Raw genomic sequence first — 17,286 nt, 5'->3', positions numbered from 1 at the left:
CATTCTCACCCACCTCCCATAAAAAACATTTTACCATTCTGTATTCCTAGCACAAGGCAAAGAGGCTCTACGCTTAAATCTGTATGTGAAGATGAAGACCATTAAGAAGAAATACTCTAGGTACCTCAGTAGGGCTTTCGATCTCTAGGAATGCACGTGAACATCTACAATATATCCTGGTCCATGTCCCATCTTCTAGATCTCCATTTCCATGGCAGTCAAAGCAGGCAATAGATACAACAAAAGGAGCCAGGAGCTCTGTGAATATAATACATAGTGTAATCACCTACAGTATCTGTCAATGGTGGTGTGATAATTTATAGTCAAATGCTTCCCATTTCAAGGCACTGTTAGATTTCTGATGTAAACAAGCCTGGAAATTCTAAATATAAGTTATTAGTAAACACAAAAGCACCAATGGCATGTGATAATATCCTCCCCATGGGGCACAGTGGCTCACACCTATAATCCCAGCACTTTGGGAGGTCAAGGCAGGAGGATTGCTTGACCCCAGGAGTTTGAGACTAGCCTGGGGTGACATAGGGAGGCCAGAGCTCTACAAAAATTTTCAAAATTAAAATTAGCTGACTGTGGTGTCTCTTGCCTGTAGTCCCAGCTACTAAGGAGTCTAAAGCAGGAGGATCATTTGAGGCTGGGAGGTCGAGGCTGCAGTGAGCTATGACTGCATCATTGCACTACAGCCTGGATAACAGAGCAAGATCCTGTCTCAAAAAAGACAGAAAAAAAAGAAAAAAAAAAATCCTCTCTTTTCTGGTAAAGGAAAGGTTACCATAATTACTAGTAATCATGTGTTTATTAAGAGACAGTTGTTGACTTAGAAGCGACCTAATCCTTAGTTTTGAAGATCTCCATGCAGAGCCATCCTGGTAACACTGCAGTTTTTAATCACTTTTGAGAGCCAAAGGTCTTCTCAGGAACTAAAGGTTCCAGGGAGATAAAGTCACCAATATTCTGACAAATTGAATGGCAATTGGTTTGTGACTGTCTCTTTAAGAATGTCTTTCTGGTACCCAATCATTTTGGCAGACTCTCATCTCGAGGTTTATAACAAAATTTTTCCAGTAGACTTCTATAACTATGAACATGAAATAAACATGACAAGTTGACTCAGTGGCAGTTATCGAACATCAGAGGAAATCATATTTCTGTGGTTTGTCTACAGCACATTTAACTGGACGGTCCCCTTCCTTTCCTCTCTGGCCTGTTTGATTCTGGCAGCAGCCACCATCATTTTGTATTTCATTCCACTGCGGTACATCATTTTAATCTGGGGTAAGTTTGGCATGGTCCTTTTGCTAGCAATCAATTCCAGGTAAGAACCAATTACTCATTTTTAAAGTACGACTATTAACTTTAAATGTGCTCTTGTTGGCAATTAAACATGAGATTAAGGAAAGCATTTAGGGAACAAAAACTACCAGGACTTCCCTGAAAAGGCCAGTTGCTTGAATGATCAGCGTAGATATTTATAGGCCTCTTGCATAATTGCAATCAAATAAAAATGTGATTGTACATGCCATTTCCCTTTGGGCTTTCCTAATCATAAATCCTCTTGAATAATATATTGCTGTACTCGGGTAACTTTAAGGAAGCACTGTTCAAATAGCGAGCAAACACCTGCATCATGCCCTTTATATTATATAAAAGTGGATCTGGCCACTACCAGGTTGCTTCTGACACTTCATCTCTCTTGGAGGAAAAAATTCACCTAACCCCATTCTTAAATCCAGAAGCAGGGAGAGGGAGAGGAGGGGGCATTCTGTGAATACCTAACCAGTGCCTGAACAGAGAGGAAGTTATTATTTACCAGGGGAAATGGTGTGCCTATATAAAGTTTAGCTGCTTTAAAAAGAAAGTAGAAACAAAACTGGCAAACTGGAAATAAATGTCATGACTTGATTTAATACTCAAACTAGTGACTGGACAAAATGCAAGCAGCTTGGTGAACATTTGTTTCTGTTCCTGGGTGGGCTCTGAGTTGATATAAGGAGAGGGAATTGCAATAACTTAAATGTTGGAGAAGCAGTTAGCCCTTCTCCGTAAAGGGTCTGCCAATCCTGGTTTTCCATGACTTAGCTATGACTGCCACTGAGTTCTCAATGGTCATCACTTCCAGGGATCTTCAGATGTTAAGATGTTTGGGGAAATCACAAAGAGAAGAGACTGTGTTGAGATGCATTCATTCTCAAGCAAAAGCTGAGAGCCTGCAAATGCTGGATGAAAGCTACAACTGTTCTAAAAACCATTAAATATAGATTTTTTTCAAAGACCACCCAACAAAGGTAGAATCCTACTGTCAAGAAAAGCCAGACTTGGGCAATAGGAAAAAAGTCATGCAAAAAATAGAATAGCTCATACAGTTACAGAAGTAGAATGATTAAGAGATTTTGAGAGAGTATAATCCAATTATTCTCTAAACTGTTCAGGGATCTATTTTAATACTTGATGATCCTGATTCTTGGAGGAAAGTCTAATCTGTGCTTAGTTCTTGTTGGTATTTTTTGTTTACTTGGCAACAATAATAGCAAATTGATCCTTAAGAAAGAACATAGAGCTCCTCAGGGCCACCGATTAAGAAGTCATATTCTGCAAAAAAATTTAAAAAAGTATTTTCCTGAATAATTTATATACTGAATGTTATTCACATCAACTGGGTATCTTATTTTTCAATTATGTTTTCATGAGTACTACTGTCTTATTTACTGATAACATTTAGAACATAGATCTTAAGATTGTTGTCTGACCCTAACCAGAATGTGATTAAAAATTGCAATCATTTGGCTAGTGGTTTGTTCACTTTTAAGTTCATGTAAATTGAGTGCCATGGTCAGCTGTTGAACACTGCTTCTTCTTGATTTCCTCATCATCCTGGTGCTTGCTTGTTCTGTTTCTATGCATCTTTCCTTCCACAAAGAAGACTAATACTGGCTGGATACAGTGGCTCACGCCCGTAATCCCAGCACTTTGGGAGGCAGAAGCGGGCGGTTCACCTGAGGTCAGGAGTTTGAGACCAGCCTAGCTTATGAAATATGGTGAAACCTTGTTTCATAAGACAGGGTGATGGCAGGCACCTGTAATCCCAGTTACCTACGTGGGAGGCTGAGGCATGAGAATCGCTTAAACCTGGGAGGCGGAGGTTGCAGGGAACTGAGATCAAGCCACTGCACTCCAGCCTGGGCAACAGAGTAAGCCTCTATCTCCAAAAACAAACAAACAGACAGACAAACAAAACCGAATACTGTATTTTCTCATTTGATCATCAGTTTTGAGATTCCAGTCCCTCTTTCTCTATACCCAAATCACTTTGACTTCTGATCTTATCCTCCAAGATCTTGGCAGCTTTCCAACAACTTTCTGCATCTACTTAGTGAAATATTGCTCTATTTTTCATTTTATGGATAAAGTTATTAAATGGTATGGAGTTTACTATGCTCTCTTGGGCCGATAGTAACCCTCTGAGCTTTGTACTTTATGTCTGGTTCTTCAGTTTTACATTTTAAACAGGAGCTCATAGTTTATTGATGAGCTTACCATAGTGAATGTAGTCACAAGCCTTGACAATTACCACGTGATCTATTGCCTCTTCTCATTATGTAAAAACTGCTATGCCATCCTAGAATATATTCTGAAATTCTGTTAGGACTTATCCTAAGACAAATTAGTTCCTAGCTAGCATAGGCCAGGACATTGTTTTGCAGATTTCTTACATGACTGCATCATTTGAAGCAATTTTTTTCTCACAAAGGAGATAAATGTATATGTCTTAAAGTTTTAGTGGTTTTTCTAACTTTAAGGATCAGAAGACTTTCTTATTCTAAGTTACTTATTCGTTTTTTATTGAGTGCTAAAATGGTGAATATCCTTAAATGTTTTGTTCTATGTTTTGAATTTTTTGAAAAAATTTAACTGTATATGCTAGATTTCCATGTTCTATATCCTCAAGTCATATTTTTGTATAAGTATTAGAATCATTTCACATAAGCACATAAAAACAGTCTAATTTCATATTAGCTATGGGGAATATTTTTGGACACACCAAAATTATTTTGATAAGTGAGATATTTTATTTCCTCTTTAGCCCTATAATTCTTAGTGTAGCCACATTTATGTAATAGACTTTTAAGGAGTATTTAAATATTTTTCTGAATGAATGAGCCTGCAAGTTTAATACCTGTGCTCTATATAGATGACACTGACATTTTGTTAGGCCCGTGACCTCGCTTGTGTAGGAGTGTGATTTTTGAAAATTAAGTGAGAAGTAGATTTTAAGGATATCTGAAGTTTTCTTTAGCAAACATTATCTACTACATTTTAGTCACTTACATGAAGTATGTATTTCCAGAAGGCAGAGCATTTCTTAGGATTAGATCCCACGTGGGTTTCCTTTTGAGAGATTTCCCATATTCCTTCTATTCGTAGAGGTTTTAATTATACTTTTTCAGTTCTAGTTGAAACCACTTCTGTTTTTTCAGGTAGATATTAATTCTCTAAGCTAAATTTTTAGTTTTTTGCAAGAAGGACCTATTCCTTGTTTAAGTTTGTATCTTCATTTCATAGCACAATATCTCTACATGGAAGACACTCAGAATTTGATAAACGAACAGGCAAGGAACCCCTGCCTCACCCCAACCAATGTATTACAGTTGGAGCTACCTGCTGGTCACTCATGTAACTATCTGAAAAATGGTGTTATAATTGTGTTTCAAGTGGTTATTCTCAAGTGGGCAAATGTGCAAAGCAGCCATGCAATTTTTCATCTCTTCTGATTTTCTCCAAGTGATACACTTTTTTTTAACTGTAGGGCTCATTCCACCCCACTGATCAATTCAATCTATGATCCGGGACCAGTACATAGCATCTTTCCCAACAAAATGTTTTTCTTCAGTATTTTATCCCACTTGTTTTTTTTTCTATTTTCTTTTCTTTTTTTTCTTTTTTTTCTTTTTTTTTTGCTAAAAGTAACTTTACAACAGATATACTCTCCATCTGTACCATTTAGGTTAAAAAAAAATCTAAGGTATGTTTAGCATGCCAATAGATGAAGCCACAATTTCTAAATGTGTCTACGTCATCATAGCTGACTTTAATAGTATTAAAGGCTCTTTTCCATCCTCACTTCCTTTGTCTCCTTAGCTTGTTTGCATCTACAGTAATGATGGTAGCCCTCTGCATTGTTGTAGAATTTCAGATTACAGTATCATTTTGCCTGTACTGCCCAACGTGATTCTCCCATCTACCCAAGAAACTCTATAAGGAGGTCTTTATTATTCAAATGTTAATGTAAGAAGTGTGAGGTACAGGAAGGTGATTTTTCTAAAATTACACAGCTAATACATGATGAAGCCAAAACTGGGGCCCAGGTATTCCTACATCATAACCTTTGTTTTCTTGTCCCTTAAAGAATGACCAAGGTGGCCGCGTGTGGTGGCTCATCCTGTAATCCCAGCACTTTGGGAGGCTGAGGTGGGTGGATCACCTGAGGTCAGGGGTTCAAGACCAGCCTGATCAACATGGCGAAACCCCGTCTCTTAAAACAAAAAATAACCAAGGAGTCTATGATTTCCTGTTGACAGTCAGTCTCACACAGTTGTTAATAGGGCAGAATTATTGGAACATTTGATCCTGGACACCTTCATAAATAAGGTGTGCCTTTAAAACATGCAGTCTGAGTGCCCTATAATTTGTATTCTGGTTTTTTTTGAACATAGATAGTCTCAGTGCATTGTGGAATACTTTTGCCCTTATTGGTGCATTTGAGCTACTGTGCAGGTTTATAATCTTCTTAGTGACTAAGAATGCAGTGTTTTGATCAGCTGTGATATTATCCCTGCCTTGCTGTTCATTGTAAAGACTCCAGATGCGCACACCATATATAATTAACAATAGAAAATATATCTGTTCTCAATACGTCTTTGTCTCCCTTCATCATTTTGCCTTGTCTGTTTTCTTTTGCCAAAAAGCCCATGCTACAATTAAATGTCTTTAGAATAACACAGTGAGAGTATTTTAATGTAAAGGAACGCTGGGGGAAATTTTAGCTAGAAACATGAAGCTTGCTGTGGGGGTAGAGGGAAAAAAGGCAGAGTGCAGCTTTGACTTGAGGGAAAGGGGATCGTTTGCTAGGAATCTTCACCAGCCCAACCGCCAAGCCACCATTTACTTGGGCACAATGGCTGGCTCCCATTTGCAAAGCAGATGTAAATCTGACCCTCCAAAGAAATGACTGGAGATTGGCATTGTGTCAGGTATAATGCCATGCAGGAAGCCTAGTCCTCAGATGAAAGCAAAATAATATTTAATGAACAACAACAAAAAAAATCAAACCCTTTGTGTGTTGGGGACTACTGAACAGTTAAATGTTACCTTGACTTCTGAGTAGGAGCCATTCAGAGTACAACGAAGCTAAGAATTCATTCAGCATCATTGGGACTGACAGCCCTTCAGATATGATCCTTGTTAAACAAGCACCCTGTGGCAAAACTTCAGAAGGCCACCTAGTCTTTCTGCTTCTAAAACTCAACATGAAAAGCAGGTTGACATTTGGTGAAAAGACTACAGCTTATGAGCTCCGGATATAGTCAAAGCAGCTCCAAAGAGCAGAGTAGAAGACAAAACGTGGTTGAGAGGAACTCCCCTCTAAAGAGTTAGCCAGGGGCAGAGCGTGTCCTGGATATGCGGGGGAGCCCAAGGTGCCACCACCACAGAGGGACAGTCTATAGGATGTCGACGTCTTAAACGTTGAACCCGTTTCTAATTATCATTGTCCTTGTCCTAAATTAGCATGTTCTCCATTGCCCAGACAGACCCACGCGCCGACGTTGTGATCCATAAATTAAGTTAGCAACCATAGTAAGATAATTTTCCAATAATAACTTTTCACAGTTTCCTGCAGCATCAAAGTACAATCAACATGTCAGGTTCTGTTCTGCTGTGAGAGGAGAGAAACCTGTGAAAATGAGTTGGAGGTGGGGAAAGACGGATGACTGCAGTTTTCTCTGTAACAACAAAAAAACATCTCCCGCCCTCTGCCTCCCACTGCTATGTTTGGTCCAGAGCCTCCAAGCAGGGACTTGTTTGGGCTAATGAAGGCCTTTTCCCATCTGGGACATTTGTTTTCATAGCAGAGGAGGCTGTTAATCAGCGTATTCCAAAAGAGCCAACGTGCTCCCCAGTTTGAGCGTGTGTTTCTGTCGCCCTGCTGCTGGGATTGTAATGGGATTTTCACAGCTGAAGAAGGCAGAGCCCCTCTTCACCAGCCCCTGCTTCCTGCCTTCAGGAAAAGGCATTTGTGAATGATTCCACATGACAGCAACATGTGCATGACTTGAGGTCTGGTAATTGTTTTCACACTAATTTTTACTTGTGAATATCCCCTCTCCCCCCAGTCAGGCAAGTTTTTGAAGATAGATGCTAGATAGATAGATGATCGATTGATTGATAAAGAGATCTCCTGTGTTTCTATTTTTCAGGCATAAATAAATTTACTAAGAAGCTTCGAAATCCCTATTCCATTGACAATAACGAGCTACTAGACTTCCTCTCTAGGGTGCCATCTGATGTTCAAAAGGTACGTAATGAATGGTCACCACCAACAGTGGCCCCGACCTGAAATCTGGCCAGCCCTGGAGCCAGAGGAGCACAAGGCTTCACTTGTGTGAGTAATTGAGATAAGGAACCAGAAAATCCTTAAAGAGGCCTGGCTTGCAGGGAAGTGGCAGGAAAATCTTTGTCCAAAGCATGAGGTGATTGGGGGAAATTGTTTTGAAAAAGAGCTACTTAAGAATGCTCTGAAACTCACACTGTGTGGCTACTGTGCACTGACGCTTGTCCCCTTTCGATTGCTTGCCTCCCTAAAGAGGATAAAATGGGCTCAGTGAGTAGAATTGCATGAGATTCAAAGCCGGGGAGTTTTGCTTATTTTCTTCTTCTTCTTCTGGGTGGCAAGCATTTTAGGGGAAGCAGGGGACAAGAGGATTATTCTTTTTATTCTCGTTTGCCCTGATATATCTCCTAGGCCTCCCTTCTATCCCCTTCCCTCTGAAGACTTAGGGATGCTGAGAGTGCAGCCCCCATTTACTCTAATACACAAAGAGGCAGAGACAGTGTGAAATAATGTGAGATCAATCAGAAGTATTATTCACAGATAATGGTCACTTAGTCCAGCAGCGTCCTGTTTCTGTGGATACACAGAGATTAACGAAGGCAACAATACTAGAAAGTCATGTAGAGTAGCTCGATCCTGGCCCCTGTGGATCAGCCTGCTATAAATCCAGAAGAAGGAGGGCAGGCGGCAATTTCTCTAATGGAGAATAGAGATCACTGAATAGGTAGATGGGGAGACCATGGCGTGAAATATCATCAAGATGATCAAAGACACAATCCTTTAATATCTTAGAGAATCCCAAATCAAATATCGATTTTCATATTTGAGTCACTGTAGCATAATTTGTTCCCTGGCAGCTAAGGGGGGATTGCAAAGATCTGGGGTGGATAGGCCTTAGAGTTTCTTCCCCCTTCATTCCCAGTTCTAGAAATTAAAATGGACTTTGTGATGCTATCTTTCTTTAAACTTCATTTTATAATTAGCTGTGAAAACACATTCTATAAAGATGAATTTACTCTTTAACATTTGTATTACTTAATTAAAAAGTAATAACTGGGCCCCTGTTTGTTTTGCATTGAAGATTGACAGGTATGTCATCCTCTGCTCCCTGAGGGCACTTTCGCAAAACACCATAAGGAATGGGGTGTTTTCTTCATTTATCTGCCTCTGACAAGGTACAGCCTGACTTCTGTGATCAGGCATAATGTCCTTGGGGAATTTGGCACAAATGCTAAAAATAGGGAGCACATGTGGTCTGTAATACAATATTTTAAATAAAGCCATTCCACCAGCAGCCTATCAAAGCCCATACACTAAAGCAATACGTTTGCAGCGTACCATCACTTGGGTCGCAGTGTGAGTTCATGCTGTATCCTTGAAGAATAGAAATTTCCATCGAGCCCCCAAGGATTCTCTGTGCACAGTCCAGGCACTAGCCCTCAAAGTGGCCATTCCAGTTGCAGTTGGCATGAACACAGAGAGATGCGACAAAAGAGCATTCCAGGAAGATATACAGTATGCGAGTAAGATCCTCCCTGTTTCGCCAAGGGCGCTTTCTAATAACACAGTGACAGTTTGCCACTGGGGACTCCTGAGTACTCATATTTATCACAGATGTTTTAGCCATTACATTGCAAATGAAATTAATTTCTAAGAGAAATCTATATAAAAGTCTTGGGGTATCAATTTCAGCATTTTTTCCTCTCAGGCAAAGTAAATGTATATAATTTTCTGAGACGTGTTCCCCAAGATTTTAGATATTTTTAAATGAATAATCCTAAGTTGCTGTATCATATACTAAGATAAACATTCCCAAGAGGCAGTTATTAAGCTTACTTATGGTTGAAAACTGGCACACACAAAACGAACATCATCTTGCAGTGCCCAGAGAAGGTAGAAACCCACGCATCTCATTAGAAAAATCTGCTTTTAATATTTTGGTTTCAAGAAATGATGCATGACTTCTCAAATCCTTCCTGCAATTAATCCCTCCATGTTCCTGTGTTTAGAAAATGATTCATTACCTTTGAACCTTCCTTCCTTTGCCTTAGGTTGTCCTTGGGGAGCCATTAGCACACACTGTGGTGAGCTAGGGTTACCTAACCGCCAGCATCAGGGCTGTTTGTTTTCACAGGTGCAGTACGCGGAGTTGAAACTCTGCAGCGGCCACAGCCCCCTGCGGAAGAAGCGCAGCGCTCTCTAGGGCACACACTGACTTTGGACAGCAGCACCCAATATTGTGTTTGGTTGATTAGACCAACATTATGGCTGTTTCAGTGGTACCCAAGGTGTCCTTCTGAAATGCATGCCCTGTGGCACCCTCTGTATTCTTCCTCCTCCTTCACGTGCACAGACATACATGCATGTGCACACACCCCCATGCATGGGTGTCCTAGTTGCATAGAAGGTCAGCCCAGCAAAAAGCAACAATTCTGAGACTGGGAAAGACTAACATCCATTCTGAAATAGGAGACAACAAGGCTGCAGCCATGGGTCTGAACACCACCTTCCTTGAGAACAGCCAGGAGCCCACTTGGATTCAAGAGTGACTTTGAACTTGTTTTCACACCTCCAACAGACTCTCATTAAGATTCAGTTGTTTCCACTCCCCATCCCCACACTCCTTTCAGATTATTGTTCATGGGCGTAAGTCTCTTCTCCGAATTAACAAGTCTTCGGTAGCCATCGTCTGTCCAAATACGTTATATTATTGAAAGACATTTTTAATAATTACCAGAATTAGTTTGAACCTTTAGAGATCTTTCAGCCATGATTATTAAGGATATGTATGTGAATTCTTGGGAAACCTCTCGGTGCTGGATGGTCAACCTGCAGCGTGGTCCATTGCTGGCCATGGATGCCCCAGGAAGGTCCCTAGAGATCACTCACTTGAAAAATGAGGCTTCCATGAAAGTATTTGGTTGCTTTCTGCTACCACTTCTCCTGACTTTACTTTTTGCATATTTTCAAAATATTATAAAATGTCAACATACAATTTCAGAAAGGCAGGTGGGGGTAGGGGAGAAATGAATGAATGAATTCTCTAGGTATTTAGAAAGAGAAGGAACTGAAGACCAAGAGACTAATAAGGCTGCTTACCTAATTATTATAATCATTTCATTTGCCTGAATGTTTTAAGCAGAAAGTAGAAATACTTCAGCTGCCCAAATGTATCTTTTGTTCCTCTTAGAAGTAAAATAAGCTACAAACAATAAAAATTTATTTCAGAACCCCATTTCTAGAAAATACCACCCCAGAGTCCTCCTTAACAGCATCTGTTTCTGCAGACCTCATCATTCCACAGTATTTCCCTGCCATGTAAAAATCCTGACTTTGTGCATATATAAAATGTATGCAATTAACTCTGTTTAAATGATATTTAAGTTTTAAAGACTGTATTTTGTTGACACGTACTTTGTGCAGTTTTTATATATGTATGTATTATAAAGAAAAGTTAAGGTGAAAAGATCTCATTTAATAGTGAGTTCCCTATTTTATTTTATTTTATTTTTTTTGTCTCTGGGTTGTAATTTAATAATCTTCAAACAAAATGTTTACGAAAAATGCCAAAGATTCTAAATCTTATCATCCAGTGTCTGTTTTTCTTCATGTTGTATCTCACTGGGTTGCTTTCTGGCTGAGCCAGATTTCTGCATGATTTGATTTACTTCAAGTTAATGAAGCTGGCTGGAAAAGAGCCTTGCAGAAATTATAAAAGCTCCAGTAAATCTCGTAGTTGTACATACAATAGATACCCAAGAACCTCTTTTGTCAAACCAGTTACTCAATCTTCTGTGTAAACAATGCCTCATTGTCTTGCTTCTAACTATCATCTAGTTTATCACTGTCTGTCATTTGGTAACGACCTAAGTCAGACATTTTTAAACAGACATGTGAGATCTGATCAGTCATTTGAATGAAAACTTTCAGCAGCAAAATAACCCCTTATTTATTTAAAAGTGGAACCAATACTTTATTGTTGTTCTTTTGCTATAGAATTTCAAAATGAAATTATTTGCCCGACAAGAAGGCATCATTAGTTAGACTTCTTTCCTCTGTAGCCCGACTGAAATTCTCAGTGTTAAGTTTAGGACCCAAACCCCAGCTGGGATGTAAGAGCAGGACCGAATCAACCTTGAATAAACTGTATATAGAAAACAATTGTTAGTTAATTAAGTAGACACTGGATGTTAAAAAGGAATGTTAGTTGTAAGTGACATGTTAAGATTTATACAAATTGTCAAAAACTTTTAGGAAAGATTCCAGAATGCTTTCAATAAAATGTATGGATTATAGATTCACAGTAAGATAATTAAGTAGGGATGCTGAAGTCTTGCCAAGTTTTCCTGGTTCTCTTCTCAAACTTTATCCTCCCATTTCTAGTCCTGTCTCTCGATCTAATAGGCATCTACACCTCAGCAGGTCAGAAACTAAACATCATCTGTCTCTCCCTGTCTTCAGAACCCCGACCCTCATAATCTCCTTCCAGCTTCTTTGTTTGCCTTACTGGGACTGGCATTTTCTGGGCTCGGAATTTCTCGGTCATCCTCTTTTTTGCTCCTCGTGCTGTTGTTCTCGTGTCCCAACTCAGAAAGCCTAGTAGGTCCAGTGTCAATGCGTTGACCACTTCTGTTCTGATTGCCACTACCCAAGTGGAGGCCTTCATAACCTCTCAGATGTCACGGCCATGATGCCAGTTACATTATGCCTAGTTAATCTTCATTCAGACTGGAAGGACCTCCCCCCAATTTCTTTCTGAATAGATTCTACTCTCCTTCAACACTTCCAAGTCTCCTGCCCCAAAGAGGCTTGGTCCTGTGGCTGGATGTGACTCCAACTTCCTTTTTTGTACCTTCACATCTTTCATATCTTTCTGGCATCTGCCGTACATCATAAGAGGCTTTGACCACTGTCCTCCACTGAATAGCCCATTATAGCTAGCACCTAATAGTTACTCAGGAAATAAGTACTTGTTTAACAGGCCAGATCACAGAGATTATTTTTCTTTCTCTGCCTTTTCATGTGCTGCTTTCAGAACAGAGGACTGGGTTGGACAGATTAGTATGATCTATCCTGGAGATTAATTTCTTGCATTAAGAGCTTATTTTGTGTGATATTATTTATAATCCCTGGCTATGTCAATTATAACCTTTTAAATTATGTCTTATATTTGAAGTTCTTACCTACATATCAGAGGAAAATATAATGTTTATTTCCAGGTGGTAAAACAGTCTTTTGATTCTTTTTTCTTGTAAATTATCATTTAACAAGTCTATATTGAATGCTGATAATTTTCTGGAACGAAACAGACTGCATCCCCTTGGTAGAGCCAGACATTAAACAGATACTTTCGAGAAACAGCATGCCATGCTCAGATTTAAGTTTGAAAAATATTCTGGCTGCAATGCATAGCCTAGCAATTTTCAAAGTTTAGAGAAGAGTTATTAATATTAGTCTTTTGTAGTACTCCTGATAAATGAATAACACCCCAGACTTTCAAATAGTGGCACTGGAAAAAAAAATAAGTAGAATTGAGAGACGGTGAAGAGATAAAGTGAGCAGGACTTAACAATTGCTGGACTATGGGATGAGGGAGAGTAGAGTCAAGGATGGCTGTCAGTCACCCTGTCTCCAGGTCTAGGAAGATGGTGTTACCTTTCACTAAGGGAGAGAACTGTAAGAACTGCTGTGAGAGGGCCACAGGAGTCCAGTTTTAGCGCTGAATCTCAGGTGCCTGGAAAGCATCCAAATGGGAATGTCAGCAAGATAATGGAATATATGGATTTAGTTCTCAGAGAAGTAACACACTGTACTGGTATGTACACAAGTTAAGGGCAAACACTGCATATCAAAGTGATTGAAACTAAATGCTTCAAGAAATTAAACCTTGAAGAACTCAACAGTCGATGTCATATATATAAAGGCAAGTCAGTTAAGAGTGTAAATAGAAACAGGGGTAAATACAGAGGAGAAAAACAGTAAGCATGGACCACCCTAGAATTCAATGGCAGAGCATACTTCAAGAAAGCTGATGTGGTCAATAACATCAAATGCTGCAGAGATCACATAAGTACAGAATCATGACCTTAATGATGTGACAGTTTGGAAGCACCCTGGCAACATGTCATTTCAGTGGAATGGTAGAAATGGAAACCATGTTTGGGTTGAGAAGTGAGTGGATGTGAAAATATGGGGTCTCTGAATGGAGGTAACCCTTGAAAAATTCCACTGTGGAGGAGAAAGGAGAGAGAGGGCTGGAATTTGGAATGAAAGGAGATATTTGGGATTATTTTAGTAAGAAAACAGATGTGTCATGACCTCAGTGTAAATCTAATAGGTGCAAAAAAATTCTTCATGGACATGAGATGGAGTTAGCCATATTCATTATTTAAAACTATGTTCTGCACTTACACATTGTTGGTTGGAGTGTAAATTAGCTCAACCACTGTGGAAGACAGGGTGGGTGTTTCCTCAAAAACCTAAAGAGAGAAATACTGTTTGACCCAGCAATCCCATAACTGGGTATATACGCAAAGGAATATAAATTGTTCTACTGTAAAAACACATGCACACACATGTTCACTGCAACACTATTTACAATAGCAAAGACACTGGATCAATCTAAATGCCCATCATTGATAGAATGGATAAAGAAAATGTGGTAGATGTATACCATGGAATACTATGCAGCCATAAAAAAGAATGAGATCATGTCATTTGCAGGAACATGGATACAGCTGGAGGCCGTTATCCTTAGCAAACTAATGCAGCAACAGAAAACCAAATACCACATGTTCTCATTTATAAGTAGGAGCTAAATGATGAGGACACATGGATACATAGAAGGGAACAAAATACACTTGGGGCTATTGGAGGGTGAAGGGTGAAAGGAGGAAGAGGATCAGGAAAAATAACGAGTATGAGGCTTAATACATGGGTGATGAAATAATCTGTACAACAAACCCCTCTGACACAGTTTACCTATGTAACAAACCTGCACAGGTATCCCTGAACTTTAAAAAAAAACCTATGTTCTATCAAAACCTGCCTCTCATTTATGTATTAGGAATCTTATGGCAGCAGAACAGTTGAAAAACTAAAATAAAAATCTTCTGAAAATGCACTGAGTGGTAATTGATAATTGAATAAATACTGAAATCCCGAAGGATAACTTCTAAAGGAATGGCTTCAAGTATGTTACCCTTGTGTAAAGCCCACAGCTGTTCTGTCCTAGCATTTTAATGTAATGATTTACACAGGAAAATGGATATTCAAGCACACAAGAATACTAATATTTTATAGCATTTATCAAATGCCAGTTACTTTCTAAGTGTTTTAGATATAATCGCTCATTCAAAATAATTCTAAAAATTGAAATTTCTCCAAATACTTACAGAGGAAAAAAAAACAAAAACCTGTCACTCTTATACAAGCTCCTCTAGACAATAACAAAAGAAAAAAGAAAACACTTTCTTAAGCATTTTATGAGGCCAACATAACTCTCCTTCAAAACCAAGTCCTACAGAGAGTGGAAAACTACTTAACAAAATCCCTTATGAAGACAGATACAAAATTGTGAAAGATATATGAAAGTCTTTACACTGAAAACATCAGTGAGGCTTCCAGATGCCTGACCAGACATCTTGTATTCTCTTCCACGACGAAGAACCAAAAAAAATGAGTGGATAATCACAGTTCACATATATCATATAAGAAAGAACACTGGAATTCTACAGAGAGTGACAGGAAATACCTGAAGCAAGGAAGGGGAAGAGAGCAATACAGTCTGTTCAGGTACGATAGGCTAGGAGCCAGGAAAGGCTCTCCGGATGAGAAAAGAGTAAGTGGGTGACTCCTAGTGATCAACATTTCCACTACAGACTCCCACATTCCAGCCATAGGAATTCCCCTTGAGTATTGTGAGCCCCAAGACTGACATAGGGAGCTACCCGAAGACCATGTGATGACATTGCCCCAGAGAGGGAGCACACATGTTCCCACACACCCACAAGTCCTAAGCAGCTACAGCAAGTTGTCGCTTTGATATCTCAGCCCTCACCAGACTGCATTCTGCCCTGGGCCCAACAGCCCCTGCATCTTCATATCCCTGGAACCTTAATGACATGCTCCACCTGCAGCCACAACTCCAGCTGCCCGCTACCTTTAGGGCTGAAGTGTGAGCCGTTGGCAGCTACCACACTGCTCCCAACTGTGAAGCTGCTGTGCATTTTTAATCACCCTAAGGACAACAGATCCACCAAGTGACAGCCACAGCAGTAGGTTGCCTCAACTGGGGCCAAAGGGCAAGTGAAATGTACACTTCCCAGTCACTTGCGTACCACCGCTGCCATTGAAACTGACTCTATTCTCCCCCATACCAGGAGTGCAGTATGGCTGCTGCCACACCAACATGAACATTCTGGGGCCTGGGGTCACACTACCCCTGCCTTCCATAGTCAGTATCTGCAAGCACTACTGAAGGATGTGAGGATGAGTCCACTGGGCCTGGCTCTGACCCCCACCCCTTAGTACCCAATCCTGGCATCCGGAGGCCTGGGGAGTACCCAGGCCAGTCCACAAATATTGGCACCTGAGCACTCCAACAAGGGCCCTGAAGTTGGGGCCACCCAACCTGCCACTACCATCACAATGGGCACCCCCCCAACACACACACACACGTGTCACCTGTGAGTCTGGGGACTGGCCTGCCCAGCCGGTCACAACCACTGCCACCACCACTGTGGAGCTCTCGGGACTCAGAGGTTAGTCCCACCACTACTACTGCTATCACCTATGCCATGCAAACTGCCCAAGTGCCCGAGGACACACTCACCACCAGTCCATGACTGCCACTACCATCACCCAAACAAGCTGCCTGGAGGCCCAAGAATTGGCTTGCTTGGGTCTGCTAATACAGTGCCAGCATACACTGTCCTAGGGCCCAAGGACAGATATGCTTAGCATGCTGCTGCTACCACTGGGGCCCAAGGACAGGCCCATCTGGTGTCCCTGTCACAAGCAAAAGTTCACCACAGCCTTCCCTAATAACCACAACCTAGGCCACTGAGGAAAATCACAGACTTCAATGAAGCTATTTAGAGCCAAAGAAATCATGAAAGCTACACTACGGCATGCACCCAGAATCAAAGCCAAAGTACCATACCCAACAAACACCACACACACATCTTCAGGAAAAAGTCCTCCCCTAGGAAGGCAAGTTAAAAAGTGGAAAGAAGTGATTGTCATGACAGATGTTCAGATATCAATGTAAGGATATAAGAAACATGGGAAAAAAAAAAAAAAAAAAAAAAACACCACAAAGATAGTACTTCCAAAGGGACATAATTCTCTAGCAACAGATTAACTAAAAAAAGAAATCTATGAAATCCTGGATAAAGAATTCAAAATACCAATATTAAAGAAGCTCAGTAAGATAAAAGAGAATACAGAAAAACAATACAAATAAATCAGAAAAATAAATTAGTATATGAATGAGAAATTTTCTAGAGATTTCAAAAAGCACAAAACAAATTGAACTGAATGATTTATTAAGTAAAATACAAAATACTTTCAATAGCTCAACAATAGACTAGCTCAAGAAGAAAGAATTTCAAAACTTGAAGACATATCTTTTAAAATAACACAGGCAGACAAAAAAAAAT

General features: G+C 40.0%; 1 protein-coding gene across 3 annotated transcripts in view; it reads left to right on the top strand.

Annotated features, from left to right (window-relative positions):
• Positions 1-16,936, top strand: part of MCTP2 (multiple C2 and transmembrane domain containing 2) — a 264,097-nt gene extending 247,161 nt beyond the window's left edge. For 2 of the 3 annotated variants that reach the window (XM_009210961.4, XM_031668311.1), the window contains 3 exons: positions 1,184-1,293; positions 7,491-7,588; positions 9,759-16,936. In XM_009210961.4, the coding sequence (XP_009209225.2) occupies positions 1,184-1,293; positions 7,491-7,588; positions 9,759-9,827 (277 nt within the window). In that variant the 3' untranslated portion in view covers positions 9,828-16,936. The remainder of the gene's footprint in view (positions 1-1,183; positions 1,294-7,490; positions 7,589-9,758) is intronic. The other variant, XR_002523209.2, reaches the window with a different exon arrangement.
• The last annotated feature ends 350 nt before the right edge of the window (positions 16,937-17,286 follow it).

This window comes from Papio anubis, chromosome 7 (assembly GCF_008728515.1).
Source record: "Papio anubis isolate 15944 chromosome 7, Panubis1.0, whole genome shotgun sequence".
Classification (NCBI taxonomy): Eukaryota; Metazoa; Chordata; class Mammalia; order Primates; family Cercopithecidae; genus Papio; species Papio anubis.
Note: the sequence above shows the minus strand (reverse complement) of the source record. Positions and strands in the feature narration are given on the sequence as shown.